The following is a 20,251-nucleotide window of genomic DNA, read 5'->3' on the forward strand; positions in this document are numbered from 1 at the left end:
AGCACGTCATCAGGGGTATATTGTGCGCAATTGCCATGAGGTGGCAATCCTCTGAAACTCGCACCAGACGGCAGAGATGGTCTTGTTGTAGGAAGGCTCAATATTGGGACGGCTTTTGGATAGAATGTCTGTTTGTACAAGTGCATTTTCACGTCTATCTTAACTCCCGTTAGCATAAGTTAACCAGTTTGTCAAACAGAACTTCCAGCCAATCACGGTATGCAACGAGATATTGTAAGTGGAAAGTGTTGTCTTCTTAAAGGCACACTTGACTGGTAGAGTAAGGCAATAGGGTGGTGAATACGCATAAAGGACACTTATATACAAATTACTCCGCAACTTTTCTAAGTACCACGCGCTGCTCGTGTCCGCCCGGACGGGCGAGGAGTTTGTTTCTGGCTACGGAGTACATTGGTATCTTCCAATTCGACGAGGCGATCGTAGGCAAGCCGAGAACCTGCCATCAATGAGCAGCTCACTAGCTATTGAAAACGAGGCTATAGCACTCGAGACGGTTATTGACAGATTGGACTGGCCCTGGAAGTTAGCGCATGTGACACTATTCAGCGCTTCGTCTCGGTTATGCAGAGACCCACAAGCTTTTAACCTCCTTACGGCTCCTAGATCCTTCTACTCGCGATGCAATAATCGCGTGGCTGGGACTGTTTTCAGGAACTCAGCCACGTGCACTTCAGATGGCCACATGCCCATACAGCGCACAAAGTCGCTGGGCCATGTCTGATCGACGAGTAGTCGTAGGATAGTTTAGCCTGCTGATGGCCGTGCTCGAGCAGCTCACCTTCTTCTGCCGGGCGTTCAGTCCGGTCATGGGCTGGTCCGTGACAGGCCTGCGTACTGTAGATCGGCGCTCGCACCCGGAAGAGCGGCCGGTGAACGTGCTGGTACTCCGTACTGGGTCTGAAGACGCGCTGTCTTGCACTGGGCATCCGGCGCATGTGCTTACATAACACAATGCCGCTTTCGCTACGGGTATAGCCAGGCTCGGCTTAGGCCCGGCTCACCTCGGCTCAGCTTGAATTGCCGAAACCTGCTAGACCTTGCTTCGTCAAGGAAGAACACGAGCTCTCGGAGCTTGCAATGGAACTCTGCTGATAAGCGTGTGAATCCCCATTGCTGATTGAACCATTTGCCATGAAGCGTCCAAGATAACGCTGAACGCCTGCTGTGGAGTCGCTTAGATACGGAGTACGGCACGAGCTTTTCCACTTCGCTAATTTTCACCTGCATATACGAGGACCGGATTCTTAGCGCTGGCGCTGTGACTGTGAGAAGGGGTATTCCCGAAGACAGCTCCCTTTCTGGCATGTATCACGCCGATAACCTCGTGTTCTGACGTACCTGATTCGCCTTCTGTTTTCGGAGGGGCGGAAACCTAATGATACCAGCGGCAGCGACATTCGTGACAGAAATGGCAACAGAAATAGCAGCATCACACCAGCAGCAGTACGAGTATTTGCAACGCTGGCAGAATCGGCAGCAGCTAGCAACGGCCGCACGAGTACACTAGTAGATTCGGGATAATACCAAGTAAAGCGTTGTGCTCGGAAGATGCAAGGAGAACTGACGGCCGGCTATACTAAAACCGGAATCGGAAAGACAGAATGCAACGCTGCAGCGTGCTGACCGTGATCGAGCAGACCCAGATCCTGGAAAATGTTTCCTAGAAACCTCCCGGCTAACAAAACGGTAGTGATCAACACTACGAATATCCATCAATGCAAGCATCACTGGTTTCGCTAGCACCGAGGGCGATCTCTTGTTTGGGACATCGTTTGACACCGTCTAGAAGTACTCCATAGAGCGTATGTTTCTGCTAGCTGCAATGCTGATGTTGTCGTCATAACCCCAACCGTTCCCCTGCAGCAAAGTCTCCCCACCTTTCCGTGGCTGCCGGTGTCCTTATCTACGAGCACTCGTACTACATATGTACTGTCAACGCCCAGACCAGCAGGTGGGGGCGACGATGAGCGTCATGTGTGCTGTCTGGCCCGATATTAAGTTGTGCCCGTGCATGGAGCCCTGACAAGCTGGTGCACGTCAGATCGGCTCCAAGACGTAAACGGGACGTGCGCCGGTGGGTCAGAGATATAGGCCCTTTATCAGTCAATACGAGGGATCATCCGTTTTACAACGATCCTATCTCGGGGTGACTGCAAACAGGCACTGGTGTCAGTCAGGCCACGCGAGCCCTGCAACCGGCTAAGGAGACATTGGGCAGGTCCCAACCTGTCCTCTCTCGTTACGACGCGACGTTGCCAATAGTTCGGGCGAATGCATGCCTGCGGGCCGTATATGTGTCCAGCATGCCAAGAGCCTTAGCAGGCAGTCCCGTTTGGGCAGAGCTGTTCTGCCAGACACTGCCAATGGAGGAGCTTCGAGGCTCGTATTTAGAACAGAGACATCGAAATACCTGCCGCTTTCAATCTAGGAGAGGCCGACGGGATGGGACCTGCCCATTTGCTACTAGACCGAGACGGTGAGGGACACGGTGAGGGACACGATTGACGGCAGTGAGGCGCGAGCATATAGACTTGCATCGTCCCCGTGTCGTGTGCTCCTTCTTCTCTCTCTCGGACAGGAGACAGCGACAGACCGGGCAATCACCGTGATCCGTGACAATGCGCGCCTTCAGCCTGCTCTGTGCCACCGTCGTGAGCACCTCGTTCTCGACCGTGCTTGCGTCTCTGGGCCAAGACTTCGCCGCATACAATGCTGCCCATCCGGGACTCAACGACATAGTAGGTCCCTTTTGTCCTCCTGACCAGCCGCGGGCCTGTGCTGACCGACAGAACTCGGATGACAATGACTTTGTCAAGTTCAAGACGCCCGACTACTCCAACACCCTGGGCTCGCCGACCGTGGCGCAGTCCGTGTCGCCTGTGAACACCTCTGTCAGCATTGTTCCCAATGCCTATCTCATCCAGCTGGCGCCCGGTGCCAGCCTGAAGCGCCGGTCCGTCTCCTCCGTGTCCGTGATGGGACTCCGTACCCGATTGCTGACCAGAACAGGGGCGTCCGCGTGGGCGATGAGCACTTCCAGTTCCACAAGCGGGCAGAGCCGTCGATCCGGTACAACACGCGCCTGGAGTTCAAGAACCCCGACGTCTTCCTCGGCCTTTCCATCCAGGTGCAGGACAGCAGCAACGCCAGCACGATCCAGCAGATTCCGGGAGTCGTCAACGTGTGGCCCGTCCGGAGCATTCCGCGACCGGCCCCCATCGGCAGCGGCGTCACGGGCACCATGGTTTCCGGCAACTCTTCCTATCACGTGACTGCACAAGCTGGTCGCGGCGCCGATGTCAACCACCCGCACATCATGACGGGCGTAGACCGGCTGCACGCACTCGGCATCAAGGGACGGGGCATGAAGATTGCCGTCATGGACACGGGTGTCGACTATCGCCACCCGGCCCTCGGCGGCTGCTTCGGTAAGGGCTGCAAGATCTCGTTCGGCAAGGCCTTTGTCGACGACAACTACGGCGACACCGGCGTGGCCGTGGCAAGCGATGACCCGCTGGCTACCTGCCTTGGTGGCGGCCACGGATCACACACGTCGGGTATCATCGGCATGGAGGATCCGGCTGGCTCCACGTTCGGGCTGGTCGGCGTCGCGCCTGAGGCTACTCTCGGCATGTACCGCATCTTTGGCTGCTCCGGCGGCGCCTCGGACGACATCATGATGCTTGCCTTCCAGCAGGCTGTCGAGGACAAGGTCGACGTCCTGAGCATCTCCCTAGGCTCTGTTGAGCGGTGGCAGCGAGACGAGTACGTCCCTATGCGTATGCCTACAAATGAGCTTCTTTGCTAACGTACATCGGCAGCCCGTTCCTCAACGTGACCGCCTCTCTCGAAGCCCAGGGCATTGCCGTCATTGTCGCAGCAGGCAACGATGGTGGCCCGGCCCTGACTTCGTCTCCGGCTGTGGGCGAAAAGGTCATCGCTGTCGGCTGCTTGGACAACGCCAAGTTTCCCACTGTCTACACTGCCCGGGACTCCAACGGCAACTCTCTCCAGTACTCCGGCAACCCTTGGCCGGTCTCGGCACCCAAGACTGGCCTCAAGGTGTACGACATGACTAAGCTTGCGTCGAATACGACCTCGCCCGTTGGGTAAGTCCCACCCTGCTGTCTTTTTTTCGCGCTCTCTTCGACCAGCTCAGCTGACAGACTTGAAGATGTACTGTCTCTGCTTGGGAGGCTGCCTTTGCCGGCATCCCAAACCCGAACAACTCCATCATTGCTGTCCCTGCCAGCTCGGCTTGCAGCTGGGCCGCCAAGCTCAACGCTGCTGCCACGTATGGCCTGCCGTACGCGCTCGTCTATGCTGTAGACGACGGCGGGATTTTCGTCAAGGACCTCAATACCATGGAGCCTAGCATCCCCAACTACGGTATGTCACTTGTACCGCCCCAGATCGACTCTCTCCTCTCTGTACTGACAGGCCAGGCATCATGCTTAGCGTGGACGACGGCAAGAAGGTTATCGCAGGCCTCGCCAGCGGTGGCGACTACAAGCTGTATTTCGACAGCAAGGTGTTCGAGTCGACGGAGCAGCCATCGGCCGGGCTGATGTCCTACTTCTCGTCCACCGGCCCGACGTCCGACACGCTGCAGATCAAGCCGCAGCTTTCGGCACCCGGCGAATCCATCCTCGCCACCTGGCCGCTTGAGGGCACCGGCTACGCTATCCTGAGCGGTACCTCCATGGCCACGCCGTACGCGGCTGGCTCCTACGCCCTCATCAAGTCGCAGCACCCGACCGAGTCGGTGCAGCAGATCCGTGAGCGCCTGCAGAGCAATGCCAAGAGCATCGTGTACACCTTTGACAACACGACCCGCGACTCGGTCACGCAGCAGGGCGCTGGCATGATCGATGTGTTCAGCGCCGCGTTCGTGCCCTGGACCGTCTCGCCGTCGGAGCTCAACCTCGGCGATCTGGACGCCTTGGTGCCCCAGACCATCACCGTCACAAACAAGAGCCCGTCGGCCAAGACGTACAGTATGTATTCGTCTTGCGCACTGTGTTTTGGCACTGCTGACCACCTGTTCCTACAGCCATCACCCACGAGCCTGCGGGTGAGTCGAACCTGCTGCCTGAGCAGTATCTCGTCGTACTGGACGGCACAGAGGTCGCCCTGGACGGCCAGTACAAGCAGTACGCTACTGTCGGCTTCTCCACGACGACCCTCACCCTGGCGCCGGGCAAGTCAGCCAGCTTTGTGGCCACCTTCACCCCTCCGACGGATACGCCGGACCGCTTCCTTCCCGTGTACTCTGGCTTCATCAAGGTTAGCAGCGGCTTCGAGTCCGTCACCGTCACCTACCTTGGCCAGCCGTACTCCCGGAAGAAGGCCGATGTGATCGACAACACCAACGTCACCGGCTCAGTTGTCCCCTGGATGCTCAACTCGCATGACTTCTTCACGCCCCTGCGCGACATTGGCGTGTTCGACTTCAACCTCAGCGGTCTGGGCTACCCCTACCTCGAGTGGGTCACGCTGCAGAACTCCCAGCTGTTCTACATTGACCTGCTGCCCTACAACACCAGCGTCGTGCCCGACTTCTACGGCTTTGACAACAGCACCAACCCCTACGGCGTGCCGAACTCGTCGCTGCCCATGATCTACCCTCCCTTGGCGCTGAACTTCACCTCGGCTGGGGTTACATCGTACGGTCATGTCAACCAACAGCTCTCGAACGTCCGGCCGTCCGGCTATGTCTGGCACGTGGGTCCCGAATTGTACGATGACAACATCGATGTCATCACCGAGATTCTGCCGGGCGACTACCGGGCACTTCTACGTGTGCTCCGTTACGGTGCCAAAGTCAACCTAGCTTCGAGCTACCAGACCTGGCTCTCCCCCGTCATCCGCGTCGCAAGCTCTTCGTAGGCTGTTTAGTCTAAACCCTTTTATTTCATTCGCTACGGTGAGACTTTCAGACCGCGTTTTAGGCAAAGAGTGTATTTAAAATCTGGGTTATGCGACGGAGATAGGTTGGACGGTATGTAGAAATAAGAGTCCGAGTACAAAGGCAAAAGGATTATGCATTCCGTGATCAAGTGAATAGTTTACACGAGAGCAAACACCAAGACACTTCTCAGACACTGGCTTTGGCCGTTCTATGATACAACCAGCTACTTCTCACCGCTAAGCAGCTTAGAGTCATGTGGGAACCGAGACAGGCGACTTTAGCGTCCATTGCCCTCTTTCTCTTCGTAAGATACATATGCATGCTCGCAACAAGCACCGCCATTCCTTTCAGCTTCCAACCAATAAGACGGCCGCACGTGTGAAATCCTGTCGCCATTCCGTCCCAGTCTTAGTGTCCTTCAACACGCCAAGGATTGACAGGAGAGGGGAAGCACGTGTGTATAGTGATTGGCTTGGCTGGGCCCAGTCTTCAGCTTTGGACCCACGAACCGTTTTTCCGCGTCAGATTCGGTGTAGGTTGTGTGATTTGTAGGTGCAGCTATATAAATCACGCCAGTGCTCATACTCCAACAAGAAAGACACAGCCAACGAAAGAACGTCTTTCTTAGCCCCTGGTTGATCTGTCGGTTTTGTTGTATTACCCAAGATGCATGTCACCTGGACTGGTCTGTTGGCAGCCTCGGCTGCCCTCGTGGCGCCGATCTCCGCACAAGCGGACATGCCGCTGTCGAGCCCGCTACAGGCCATCCTTGACGGCGCATCAGCCAACCCGCTGTTCACATACCCGACGCGGCTGACGCAGGGGATCGTGCCCAGGGCCGTGCACAGCCACAACGATTACTGGCGACCGGCGCCGTTCTACAGCGCGCTCGCAGCCGGTGCCGTCAGCATCGAGGCGGACGTGTGGCTGTACAATGGCACGCTGCACGTTGGCCACGAGCAGTCGGCCCTGACGGCAGCGCGAACGTTTGCGTCGCTCTACGTCGAGCCCATCCTGGCCGTGCTGCGGGCACAAAACCCCAATAGCTCGTACGTGTCGTCGCTGCCGACGCGCAACGGCGTCTTCGACACGGCCTCAGGCCAGACGCTCTACCTCTTTGTCGATGTCAAGACGGATGGGCCGTCAACGTGGCCGTATGTCGTCGAGGCGCTCGCGCCGCTGCGCCGTGCCGGCTACCTCACGCGCGTCAACGGCAGCGCCGTCATTGCCGGCCCCGTCACCGTCATCGGCACGGGAAATACGCCGTTGAATCTCGTCCAGGGCGTTACCCTCCGCGATTACTTTTACGACGCGCCCATTCCGTACCTCGACTCGACCTTTGCCAACATCACGGCTGACGTGTCGCCCATTGCCAGCACCGACTTCGCCGTCCAGTTCGGCACCGTCCTCGGCCAGACCTTCAACGACAGCCAGCTCGTCCGTCTGCGCAAGCAGGTCCGTGTCGCCCACAGCAAAGGCATCAAGGTCCGCTACTGGGACCAGCCCGGCTGGCCCGTCGGCACACGCAATGCCATCTGGCGCACGCTCTGGGATAATGGCGTTGACCTGCTCAATGTCGACGACCTCGAGGCCGTGGCAGACTTTTGGGAGAATGAGGGTTGAGGAGGTGCGGTGGAAAAAGGATCCAATACTACTGAAATTAGACGCTATACATTACCTAGCTACAAAAGGCTAGACACACGTGCTCCTTGCACGTACGGCCATAGATACTGGAAAGCACGGGATCCCGTCCGCTCTCCCCTAGTTAAACCAGTAATCGGCGGATTAGTAGTTGGGTCGGTGACGACCAGCGAATACCCGCTGCTGTACGTTTTTGCTGGTCCAATATACTTTTTGATCTGGAAGTGCTGCTCTTAAAGCCTTATAGAACTAAGAAACCCTTCAGCGGCAGTGTCTGGCTACTGGAACCGACGGAGACGGTGTAGTTGCCCTTCTGCAGCTTCCATTTCTGGGCTGCTGAGTCCCACACGCTGAGGTCCTTGCGGGTCAGTGTAAACATCACGGTAGCCGAGCGACCAGCGCCGATGGCCACCTTGTCGAAGCCGCGCAGCTGCCGCACGGGTGCGCCGGGGATGCCGACGTACAGCTGGGCGACCTCCTGGCCGGCCACGGAGCCGGTGTTGGCCACGACGGCGGACACGCGGGCCACCACATCCCAGAGATCGGTCTGGCCGCCCTGATGGACAGGACCGCTCGGATACGTGGCCCATGTGAGGTTGCTGCCGCTGCTGCTGGCGGAAAGGCGCCGGATGCCGAGGCCGCTGTAGGCAAACGTGGTGTAGCTGAGGCCGAAGCCGAAGGGGTACTGCAGCTCTGTGCCGGCGCGATCAAAGTGCCGGTAGTCGACGTAGACGCCCTCGTCAAAGTCGGCCTGGGGGAAGAGAGCGTAGTCTCCAGCGCCGACGGTTGGCGACAGCAGACCGCTGCCATAGTCGTCCTCATGCCGGGGCAGGCTGTACGGCAACCGGCCGGAGAAGTCGTCGTCGCCGTAGAGCAGCGAGACCAGCGCCTGGCCGCTGTATTGACCCGGAAGGTGGGCAAAGATCACCGCCGTCACGTTCGCGTGGTCGATCCAGGCGTCGACGATGCGTGCGCCCGCGTTGTGCAGCACTACCACCGTGTTGGCACAGCTGTCAGCCACGCTGGTCACGAGCGTGTCCGTGGCGTTGTCGCGCAGCCCGACTCGGTCGAGCGACTCGGACGCCCAAGCATTGCCGAAGACGATGCACACATCGGCTGCCGCGTCGGCCGTCGGCGCCGCCGATCGCAGGTCCCAGAACATCTGCGTGCCGTCCTCCATCGCCCGGTTGACGAGCGCGTTGAAGGGCGTCGAAAAGACCGACATAGTCACACCCCCCGATCCGCCACCCGAGATGATGGTGCCGTTGGTGGCAGCCGCCGGCGATCGAGAGGCCGGGTCGTTGCCAATCAGCGTGGAGGCAAAGACCTCGGCCATCTCGATCGATGACTCGCAGTTCAGGGACCAGCCATATCCGTCCTCCGGTGAGTTGGCAGCCGGTTCCCGCGCCGAGTATCCTGCCAGATAGAGCATGTGCGGCTTCTTCAGCGGCAACGCTCCGTTGACGTTCTTAACCAGCACGTGACCCTCCACAGCGCCCTGCAGCAGTATTGACTTGTCTGTGGGGTCCACGGCGTCCACAATCGTGTGCGGTGACAGCAGATCCAGAGGCATGCCTACACCGGGACTCGGGATCGAGTCGTCTTGTCCCAGGAAATACCACGAAGAGATGATTCTAAAACGGTTAGAAAGGACAGGCCTAAACCAAAGACAAGCTTTAATCACCAAGCAATACTTACCGAGTAGCCATATCGTCCACCCGGGATTCGGACAAGGACCCGTTGAGTACCGACAAAGTCAGGTTGTCACCCCAATACGTCAGCGAAGAGGGCATCACCAAGTCCAGTCCGGCAGCAGCTGCAGGGTAGCCAGCATGTTGGGCATACCAGTCGGAAACAACGAAGCCCTGGTCGTTCCGTTAGATGTACGTTCAGTACAGAAAGTGGAGAGCCCCAGACAATCCTACCTGAAAGCCCAGCTCTTCCTTCAGCACTCCGTTCAGGAGTTTGCTGTTCTGGCAAGAGTACGAGTTGTTGATCCTATTGTACGAGCACATAATGGAAGCAGCTCCCGCATGGAGAGCTTCCTGGAACGGCCTGCCACAATTGTCAGAACTCTGTGCACTCCTCGGCTCAAGGCAGCAAGTGTTCTTACCAGAGATACTGCTCGTGCAAAGTAGTATCGTCAATGTTGGACGAAACAGCCGACACATTTCCACTGGGATTCCGCTGTGTCTCTTGCTCGTTCCCGATGTAATGCTATGCATGTTGTTAGCGATCTGTCCCAGCGATCGTATTCCAAGCAAAGTCTACTCACCTTGACACAGGCCATAACACCCGACCCTTGAAGGCCCGACACAGATTCAGCAGCCAGAGAACCGCTGAGATATGGGTCGGCAGCGAATCCTGTTCAGATTAGCTGACGTTTGTTCTTCTCGTGTCTCCAAAAAGCGATGAGCGTTCTCACCTTCCCAATTACGGCCACCTTCAGCAAGTCTGAACATGGGTCCGACGACAGGACCCAGGAGCGTGTTGACGCCCTTCTTCAGGGCCTCCTTTCCCATGGCCTTGCCTCTCTTCAGGGCCAGAGCTTTGTTCCAGCTGGAAAACGTCAGCAGTGGCACAACCAGACCTCGGATCATGATTGAACATACGAAGCACCAACATGCAGGCCGCTCGGCCAGGCGCTGACAAAATCGGTGCCACGCACTCCGTTGCCAGCATCAGTCAGGCAGAGACCGGGAAAGTCGAGCCTCGGGATGGCTGGTACAGATCCAGAGCAGCCCGTTGTGGGCGTAATACCGGCCGTCAGGTTAACCTGCATATGTCAGTCGGTGTGTTTTCTGATGAGCGGCCAGAGAGCCGCAACATATGCTGGCCACCTTTTCCTCTAGTGTCAATTTCGCCACAAAGGCCTTGGCCTTTGAGTAGGCCAAAGCCCAGCTGCCCGTGCCAGAAGTATTTGCTATGGATTCCGTGTCAGGATCGTGGAAAAATCCAGAAGCAGCGGTTGACGGAGCCTGACTCACGCGTCGGGTAAACTGGCGGTGAGAGACCATAGAAGTACGAGTCTTCCTCGATCAAGGTCGAGGCCTGGCTGGCGCCCAAGCCAGCGAGGACGGCGAGGCCTAAGTGAAGTGTCTCTGGCCGCATTGGTGAGACTGTGGATGAGCAGAGACTTGGTCAAGGGCCTCAATGTGGTAGCAGAGAGCATTGGGCCACTAATATACACTACTGGCGGATCCATCAATCGTAAGCTTTCACGCCCTCGTCGGCCTGCTCAGTTCGAATACTCCCATTTGGACACCCTCGTGACAGCAACGAGTTTCCTAGCGTTTCCAGTGTTGCGGTCAATACGCGCAAGAGCCTGCAGTTGTCTGCTAACGAATGGCGGAACTGGGACCAAAGTAGTCGGCCCTTTCTACGGCCCTAGTCCTGGCGATGCTACCCAACCCCCGCATATATTGCAAGCACAGACGTGACCCACCATGGGGTATCCTAAACCCCGGATCGGGGGCTGCCCATCGGCAGCTATTATGCCGATGGGCAGCCCGTGACATACTCGTAAAGCCGAGACCCGAACTCGCTCGCCGAATCTCCGGAGACGTATAGGGAACCGGGGCTATGGCTATCACAAGTGTCGCTGATTGCGTCCCCCTTGTTCTTGATTCTAGATCCCATCTGCCTACAGAGAATTGCTGCCGGTGGAGTGTAAAAACGGGACTTGGCCCCGCACTTTCAGAGAGTCAATTGCGACTAAAATGCATCAAGACAGCAAGCCAGTTCTAGCAAATAGCCAGGATGTAGACTGATTTCCTTTCTTTCCACTATAAACCCTCATCCAACGGTACACCTACGTCGCACCATGCTCTGACCGAGTACGTGGAAACATCCATCTTTCGGCCTGCCAAGCGAAAATGCACAGACTAAATACCGGCGTGCATCACCTAGCTCTGCACGTGCAGATAGTATCAGTCCATCCCATCACGATACCGTCTTTGCGCAGTAAACTGTGTCACTAGGGGCTCTTACGGGCCGATTCTGGCAATGTGTCAAGCATTGGAATCCGCCACACTGTGGCCCTTCCGCCCCACTTGGCCGTACGGGCCTGTAATTGGTCAGAAGGCACAAAAGCGGGGCCTGACACTAGTATTAATACGGATCCCCAGAAGGGTCGCGATGTATCTATTTCTTCCTTAGTACACAACACTCTTTCGCCCACACTAGACCCTATTCAGCCTCCTGCTCCTCACAGTGCATCACGTTATATGACCGCCACGTATAGCCTCCTTTAACCTTGACACAATGCTTGCTCGCTAAAAACACCCTATTTACCCGCAGGCTAAACTTCCCTAGCTAGTGCGTTCAATCCTATATTTTCTTCCGGCAGCAAACATCTACTAGTCCATAATTATTAAAGACGTCAATCTTCTTAAAGCCGTACCCATAAGCCGACTACACCAACCTGTCTGCGTTTAAACAGAGTACATTACCGTTGCGCCAAGTCTAGACGCAGGTTACAGCTCACCGTTGTCCTAGGGCCGTTTCCTTTACTTCTTCAAACCACCGGTCAACTGGAAGCACAGGTAAATGTAAGTATGTATGAGTCTACCATCTTTATCCGCCTTCGTCGATAAAAAGACTGTCTATTATCATCAAGGAATTTGGTAACTGGACGCTTTAAAGCGAACCTTGAACTGAGATTAAGGGAGAAATGCACGCAATGGAAGAATCTGGTTATAATAAAGAAGAAGAAAAAGGCGCACGTGCGTGAAGCCAAAAACATGGGGCCGAAAGACGGCATGCATCTAAATTCATCATGGCTACATACGCCTACAAGAATTTGTTCGTACGATATTGCACGCAAACCAATACAAGTTTCCGTATGGCACACGTATTCTAAAGTAGGCGACAAAGAACTGTTTGCAGTTGAGGAAACGAATTTAACCAAACGAAAGGCGAACGAGAAAAGTAAAATCGATTTAATATAACTCTTTAGGTGTCCTAATTCCATTCTTTAGTCAGTGTTCTCGTCACGGTTTTTAGGAAGTGCTATGTCAAAAAGGAAAGGTGGAAAGGAGGGGTTATTCCACAAAGGGAGGGGCGCTAAACCCCTAAGGCACAACTAAGAGACCCCACACACGTTTTTACCTTTATTTTGATATTGGGTTTTTCTTTCATCGTAGTTATGCAGGCTTGTCAAGCCTCTAAAAACAGCCTTACCTCATCTTTATTTCGTCATAGTAAGAAACACCAGGGCCGGCGCTAGTTTTTAGTTCCTTCAGGCACGTGCTCCTCTAAGACTTTGATCGCGGGGCTCGATGAGGACAGGCTTACTGTGGTATTTTGGGGGGCCACCTGTGTTCTAGTTCTATGTTTCCTGACTCCTTGTGCTGACTGATGCCAGACTGCCGTATAAGTTGTTTCAATGACAGTATGGGCATAAATCCACGTTTACGAGCCCTGGTAAGTCATTGTGGCATTTAAAAAGGCTGGATTTTTAAACATTATTGATATTCATCGTTTGTAGATCTCCCGGCTCCCAAGTATCCGTTTCTTCACCCAAAGTCATGCTGCTCTGAAGAACCGGCGGAGAAACAGACCCCCACTCACGCCATCTTCTGAGCAGTGGGAGGTTGCAAAGCTCTGCTCGACGCAGAATGTGGTGGTATCGGCACGACCAGGATCGGGAAAGACAGCAGTGGCAGAAGTTATTGCTGCTGAAAACCCCGACAAGCGCATAGTCGTGCTCACCTACTCGAGGCGCCTTGCACGGGAGACCTCCCACCGTCTTAAAAAGTACTCCAATAGCAAAGTGCTCACCTTTCACGGGCTTGCAAGCTTGCTTTTCAGGCGCGTCATATACACAGACGCTGAGCTGGTCGAAGAGCGACAAAATGTTTTCAACAACAAGAAGCTCCCCTGGTGCAATCTGGAACATTTCGACATTGTCGTCCTGGACGAGTTTCAGGACTGCACCGAACTTCTCTTTTGGTTGGTTAACTGCTTTGTCATAGCCAATGACAAGAAAAGCATCGGCCAGCCTGCCCACATAGTGGTGCTTGGAGATGAGCGGCAATCTATCCACCAGTTCCGCGGTGCTGACCAACGGTACCTGACACTCGCCCCAGAAATTCTTGGACCTCTCAGCCCCTACCGTTTCGCTGGCGTCCAGCTTAGTAAAAGCTTTCGACTGTCAAATCAATGTGTTCAGTTTATTAACAGCGCATTTCTCGGTGGTGAGCCATACATCAACAGCGTCAAGTCCGGCCCAAAGCCCATTGTCCTAAGATGGAACCCCTTCCACAGCCATACTTTGGCCAAAACATTGCTTCCCTTGATAAAGCTCCATGGGGAACAGAACACTGTTATCATAGCACCAGCGACACGCGGTAATGACCCACTGCGTAAATTCGTCAATACGTTGTCCGATACATACAGAATACCTATATACGTATCCATCGACGATAGTGTCCCTATGAGTGACAGGACTCTTTTCGGGAAGCTTTGCGTTTCCACCATCCACCAGTTCAAGGGAAGCGAACGCGAGCTCACCATTCTTTTCGATATCAACGACTCATTCTTCCGGTACATGGGACGCAATCTCCCAGATGACCGCTGCCCCAACGAGATTTTTGTCGCTCTGACACGTGCCAACAATCAAATTGTCATAGTTCACGACGACAATAAGAAGCTTATGCCTTTTGTTTCCCTGAAGGCACTGTGCGAAACGGCCGATATTGTGAACATTACAGACAAGCAGGAAGGTATGGAGCCTCCGAACAAACCCGGACGCCCATCGGAGGAAAAACTGTGCATTTCGTCTGCTGTTCCCGTGCGAGACACAACCCGATATGCAGAAAGTTCGGCTCTCAAAGATATCATTCAACGAGACCTACATATCCGAGAGATTTCACCACCGTTGCCTAAAAGCGAGCACATTTGCATTCCCAATGAAGTGCTTTCTAACTCGAAAAGAGAGTTCTACGAGACTGTGAGCGACATAAATGGCCTCGTTGTTGCTGCAGCCTTTGAGCATAATTTGTCTGGAACATTGAAGACACTCCGCGTGGACGTAGAAGCTACATCTGATGTAGTTCCTCCGATTTGGTCGGAGCGATATATCCCATGGCTTTGCAGACGAGCATGCGCATACGTTGCGGAAGCCACAAAGTACGTGCCACGGAGGAATCAGATGAAGAATCACCCGTTCAATTGGATGGCTCCCGGGGATCTCCAGCTGGCTGTCGGGCGACTTGAGAAGGGAGTTCAATTGCTGGCAGGTCAATGTTTCGAGTTCGAAGCCAGTTGCAGTCGGATGCTTACTTTGGGAGATCGGGAGATGATAATCAATGGTCAAGCCGACATCATTGCAATGTCTACTTCTCCGGGCCGACGTAAAGAAAAGATCGTCGACTGTATCTGGGAAATCAAGTTTGTCTCCCGGTTGTCTCATGAGGATTTTCTGCAGGCAGCAATGTACACCTACCTATTTGCTACTCAGACCAACGGAAGGCTTCCACGGACGATACTCTACAATGTACGGAATGGAAATAAATGGGAAATCTCCCCGCGCAACGGCGAAGCTGGACTGCAGCGCATGACTGAAAGCATTCTGAAGCTTAGGTATGCGACCACGAAAGAGATAAGCCATGAGGAATTCATCGACTTGTGCAAGAAAACAACAGCTTTATGCATCGAGCATGGGTTTTCATGAGCAATCCCTAATGCTGAGATTGCCTGAAGCTGGTGCTATCGTTGAGAATTGGATTCGGTTTTGAGTACAGGAGCTCGACTAGGTAGTGGAAAACATGTACCGGAGAGCCTGTCGCAGAAGGTGCTGGTCATCCTGCCCAGGAGCCATATTGTAGAGCTGCTATCAATGTACAGCTTGACAACTCTCCTCAGGCGAATGCAGTTCTTGGTCAATCTGTAGGGGAAAGAGATTTTGCTTCGGTTTGCTCTAATTTTGGCTTTTCAAGGCAAAGGTCTCTACAACCATGTATGGTCGAAGAAGAAGATACGCCGAACTGGCCCATTAACGAGTCATGGCATCTTCAAACAGCTGGCGCAGCTGGTCCTTTTCCTCCTGTAGCTCCTTGGCGAGGCCAGGGGCCAGCATGAGAACGCGAGCCTGGGGGATGGTGCCCTCGACGAGGCCGTCGATGTGCTCGTGGCCGAAGCCAAGGTCCCTGAGGCCACGGGGTTGGTCGCCGAGGAGATCGAGAAAGTTGGTGATGGCATCGGCAAGGATCTCGCCGGCGCTCTCGCGCTTGGCATTGGTAATGTCAGCCCCAAAGGCCTCAGCGGCCTGGAGATGGCGGTCAGGGTTGGAGGCGGCGGTGAAACGAAAGACAGCGGGGGCAGAGACGGCGACAGAGACGCCGTGGGGGATGATGGGTGTGTCGACGACGTAGCCGGCATGTTTGTAGCCGGGGTTCTGGCCCGAAATCGGGTAAGACATGCCGTGGCAGAGATGGACGCCAGCATTACCGAAGCCGACGCCGGCGAGAGTGGCGGCTAGCAGCATCTGCGACTGAGCCTCGTCATCGTCCGGGTTGTGAACGGTCCGGGGAAGGTAGCGGACGGTGCTGCGGAGGGCACTGAGCGAGAAGATGTCGCTGATCGGGTTGGCGCCCTGGTAAGCCGGTCGGAGAAGCGGGTTGGCCGGCCGTGGCACGCGCTCGGTGTACGGGATAGCCGTCCAGGACTCGAGCGAGTGGCAGAGCACGTCCAGGCCGGAGCTGGCCTTGACTGCGGCCGGCATTGTCGCCGTGTTGAGCGGATCGCAGATGCCCAGTGTCGGCTTCAAGTTGCGGTGCGCCACGCCAGTCTTAGCCCGTCGCGAGACCAGGTCGAAGATGGCCGTGCCTGTCGTCTCGCTGCCCGTTCCCGCCGTCGTCGGCACCGCGATCAGAGGCCGCAGCTTGCGGTCTACCGGCAGGCCGCGGCCTAGCGGCGCGTTGACAAAGTCGAGAAAGTCCGCCTCCGGGTAGCACGTGTACAGGTTCATCAGCTTAGCTGTGTCCATGACGGAGCCACCACCCACGGCCACAAAGGCATCGGGGGCCAGTGGCTTAGCCCATGCAATGGCCTCCAGGATTCTATAAAGTCAGAGGAGAATGTAGAGAGAAGAAAGAAGACAAACAAGAGAAAAGAAGAAAGAAAGAAGGAAAGAAAACAGGACAAAACCGGGCAGACAGAATGCACTCACGATTCGTCCTTTGGCTCAATTCTCGTCCGGTTGAACACGCTGAACCGGATGCCCTCTGAATCCAAGGCCTCGCGCACCTGCTGCATCGCCCGCAGCTTGTCTACCGTCCCGTCCGTCACGACGGCCACATTCTTGACCCCCATGTTCTGCAGGTCCATGCCGATCTCGCCCGTGACTCCGTTGCCAAACCGGATCGACGACGCCGCCAGCTCAAACGCATATTCCTTCTGCGGCTGCTGCGGCGTCGCATAGCCCCGTCGTGACCGGCGAGCGTACGGTGTCACGGCAGACCCCTGCTGATGGTGATGGTGGCCCGGGTTTGAGTGGCAGGGACAGGACGGCGGGTGCCCGAACTGGATGCTCCGCAGCAAACTCACAGCTCGCACAGAGGCCTAGTGTTAAGAGACTGTTAGCCCACAACACTCCCCCTCTCCGTGCCTGGCAGTCTTGTCGGTTCTTCGGCTTAAGCTAAATAGCCCTAACAGTCACTTACATTGGGCACAACCCTCACTGAAGCTACCATTGTGACAGAAGAGCTCGAGCTTTTAAAACAACTAGATCTGGGAAAAGGAGATCAGGATAGAAAAACAGCCAAACCATCGGATATCCGTTGCTAATTGGGAGCGGGGAGATCGAAGCTTGGCAGACCAAAGCTCGGCAATATCTCTGCTAAGACTCATTCGTCTCCACTTTCCAAATACGGGGATTTGTGGGGTCGTTTCGAGCCGTTCTATGCAGAAAACGTGCCCAAGCATGTGACTTGGCGCCGGAAGTTGGCATAAGTGTAGACTGCCCCAAAGTATCTTACGACTGTGGTACGATCTTTCGTTTTTATCTCAAATGATCTGTAATAGAAGCGGGAAGATGGCCCTAAAATAGCATACAGTCGGTCTGGGAGAAGACGGAATAGGTAACTAAATTACAAATTTACCATGCTATTTTCTCCTTTCCCTTCATCAAAAACTAAGGACTCCAACAATCACAGCCATGATCGCTGCATAAACCAGAGTGACTGCCACACATTTCCAATTCTAAAGTCGGTAAAGATTTATGCCGAGGAGAAGCTACGTTGAGGACGAAATGTGGCGAACAGGCGCATAAAGTGGGTGGACGAACCGTATGGGAAAGTTTTACTCGAGCATATAACACAAAAGGCCGGAACACGGCTTTCTTTAGCTTAGAATATCAGTTGCTTATTAATCATACTTCGTAGATGACGTGATAGAAAGAACTGTGGAGTCGCTCAGACTCACTTGGAATTGACGAAAACGTCCATGTGGGACGTTCTAATGGTCGAGCGTAGCGTTGAAGGTGCTCGGATAGCCACGACCGGGCCGGGATTGCTGAAGTCATTGTCAGTAACCGCAACCGAGTCTGCCGATCACCGTATCCACAGTTCAGCTCCTAAGGTGACAGGCATGACTGGTAACGGAAACGATCTCCAGGTCAAGAGCTGGATGTCCGAATATGCTTAGAACAGATTTGACACGTGTTTGGATTTTCTAGAAGCGTTCATGCCTTATGGAACGGATATCTGATTGAGCTACAGGGTAGGTTTTTTCTATTTATATGGTCCTGCTCACCGATCTACAGGTGAAGGCATGCATGCAGAGCGCTGATAAAGTTCGATGACATGCTGCTTCTGGCTCTCTTTCTGACTGTAACGTTTTCTTGTAAAAAGAAACATCGAATATCAAGGTGAGATGTCTTGGCTGTCCTGTTCTGAAATAACCGGAGGCTTGGCGGTTTGTTTTTGACATGTAAGAGTTGCCGGCAACTTGAGACATATTTCCAGCTTACAGATAGCGAATGCGGCAATTGATAGCCCCGTATTTCAGGAAGTCTGTAATATCTCTCGCCAAGCACGTAGCTCTGCAGTGGAGGTGATATACTCTGCGGAAATCTGCGTCTTGGCAAGGCCGTTTTGTGGAAGTCCGGACCACGCGGACGCTATCAGATCGTTTGTATCGAGGCCTAACAAGGAAAGCGTAAAATGTGTCTTGGGCTACGAGCGATAATGTCTTGCCTATATAGGTCCCTTGTACTCCGTCTTCCGCAAATGCTACATCCTCAGCCAACGCACTTCCAAGATGCCGTCCCTCCGAAAACTCGTGATAGCGGCCGCCTCGGCCATCGGCGCCCAGGGTTCTCCGATCTCGCTGCCGAGAGGGCTGCTGTCGGCACGGGACACGTCCAATAGCAGCCTGCCCAACATCACCATTTTCGCCACGGGCGGCACCATTGCCGGCAGTGCCAGCTCCTCCTCCGAGGTGACCGGCTACAAGGCTGGTGCGCTGGGGGTGGATATTCTTATCGACGCGGTGCCCGAGATCCGCAATGCGTCCAACGTCAGCGGCGTGCAGTACAGCAACATTGGCAGCCAGATGATGAACACGACGCTGCTCGTCGGGCTCAGCCAGCAGATCCAGGCCGCCCTCGATGAGCCGACTGTCGCGGGTGTGGTGGTGACCCACGGCACCGACACAATGGAGGAGACGGCCTTCTTTCTGGACCTGACGCTGCGCACGGAGAAACCGGTGGTCGTGGTCGGTGCCATGCGGCCGGCTACGGCCATCAGCGCCGACGGGCCGATGAACCTGCTCGCGGCCGTCACGCTGGCCGCCTCGGCCAAGGGACGTGGCCGTGGCGTCATGATTGTGCTCAACGACCGCATCGCCAGCGCCTACTACACCACCAAAACCAATGCCAATGCCCTCGACACCTTCAAGGCCTACGAACAGGGCTTCCTGGGCGTCTTCGAGGACATCAGCCCCGTCTTCTACTACCCGCCCGTACTGCCGGCCGGCCGACCTTACTTTGACATCATGGCGAACGATCCGGCCGATGGGATGCCCCAGGTCGACATTCTGTACGGCTACCAGCAGCTTAATGCAGCCCTAATCCCGGCAGCCGTCGCCACCGGCGCAAAGGGCCTCGTCTTTGCCGGATCGGGCGCCGGCTCGTGGACCGACGACGGTAACGCAGCTGCCGAGAAGGCCATCAAGGAGAACGGCACCGCCATCGTCTACTCGCGGCGCCCCATGGACGGCTATGTCGCCAAAGGCAACCTGGATGGCGGCGTCGAGTACGGCTTTGGTGGAGGGTTTCTGAGCCCACCCAAAGCTCGGATTATGCTGCAGCTGGCGCTGAATGCAGGCTACAGTACGGAGCAGATGCGCACGGTATTCGAGTTCAGCAACTAGTGGAATAGACAGCCTCGGACATAATCAATATGTTAATCTGAGTTAGCTTGTAGACAAAAAACTGTCCTCGAGACAGGTGTACCTTTATATTCATTGTATCCTCTGCACATAATTCTGTCAAGAAAAAACACCCTCCAGCCGCTGATTGGACTTTTCTGTGTAGCATTGCATGCTGACCGCAGAGTCATGCGTATCTTTCTCTAACCGACGTGTGGGACTAAAGTGAACATCTGACGCCTTCGTCATTGGATAGCCAACATTCTGCATTTGAGGCCGGGATCGTTTCCTGTGATGGCGGGAATC

The 20,251-nt window shown here is 55.1% G+C and overlaps 5 protein-coding genes across 5 annotated transcripts; 3 read left to right on the forward strand and 2 right to left on the reverse strand.

The window, feature by feature from the left end:
• Positions 1–2,639: 2,639 nt before the first annotated feature.
• On the forward strand, positions 2,640–5,910 carry CMQ_644 (subtilisin-like protease; the record flags this gene model as incomplete). The annotated part of the gene is made up of 7 exons (XM_014317723.1): positions 2,640–2,759; positions 2,811–2,974; positions 3,031–3,786; positions 3,843–4,130; positions 4,196–4,410; positions 4,467–5,018; positions 5,075–5,910. 7 exons carry the CDS (start codon positions 2,640–2,642, stop codon positions 5,908–5,910), a joined length of 2,931 nt encoding a protein of 976 aa, XP_014173198.1.
• A 688-nt stretch (positions 5,911–6,598) lies between these two features.
• CMQ_1734 (uncharacterized protein) lies at positions 6,599–7,555 on the forward strand (the record flags this gene model as incomplete). The annotated part of the gene is made up of 1 exon (XM_014318813.1): positions 6,599–7,555. The coding sequence occupies one exon, from the start codon at positions 6,599–6,601 to the stop codon at positions 7,553–7,555; it is 957 nt and encodes a 318-aa protein (XP_014174288.1).
• A 259-nt stretch (positions 7,556–7,814) lies between these two features.
• On the reverse strand, positions 7,815–10,684 carry CMQ_1417 (beta-glucosidase; the record flags this gene model as incomplete). Its single annotated transcript, XM_014318496.1, has 9 exons — positions 7,815–9,207; positions 9,272–9,438; positions 9,499–9,628; positions 9,687–9,790; positions 9,849–9,937; positions 9,999–10,132; positions 10,186–10,349; positions 10,414–10,496; positions 10,561–10,684. The coding sequence occupies 9 exons, from the start codon at positions 10,682–10,684 to the stop codon at positions 7,815–7,817; spliced, it is 2,388 nt and encodes a 795-aa protein (XP_014173971.1).
• A 4,885-nt stretch (positions 10,685–15,569) lies between these two features.
• On the reverse strand, positions 15,570–17,268 carry CMQ_1363 (Fe-containing alcohol dehydrogenase; the record flags this gene model as incomplete). Its single annotated transcript, XM_014318442.1, has 3 exons — positions 15,570–16,635; positions 16,746–17,137; positions 17,239–17,268. 3 exons carry the CDS (start codon positions 17,266–17,268, stop codon positions 15,570–15,572), a joined length of 1,488 nt encoding a protein of 495 aa, XP_014173917.1.
• Positions 17,269–18,835: 1,567 nt separating this feature from the next.
• Positions 18,836–19,948, forward strand: CMQ_409 (L-asparaginase; the record flags this gene model as incomplete). The annotated part of the gene is made up of 1 exon (XM_014317488.1): positions 18,836–19,948. The coding sequence occupies one exon, from the start codon at positions 18,836–18,838 to the stop codon at positions 19,946–19,948; it is 1,113 nt and encodes a 370-aa protein (XP_014172963.1).
• Positions 19,949–20,251: the final 303 nt, after the last annotated feature.

This window comes from Grosmannia clavigera, assembly GCF_000143105.1.
Source record: "Grosmannia clavigera kw1407 unplaced genomic scaffold GCSC_140, whole genome shotgun sequence".
NCBI classification, from domain to species: Eukaryota; Fungi; Ascomycota; class Sordariomycetes; order Ophiostomatales; family Ophiostomataceae; genus Leptographium; species Leptographium clavigerum.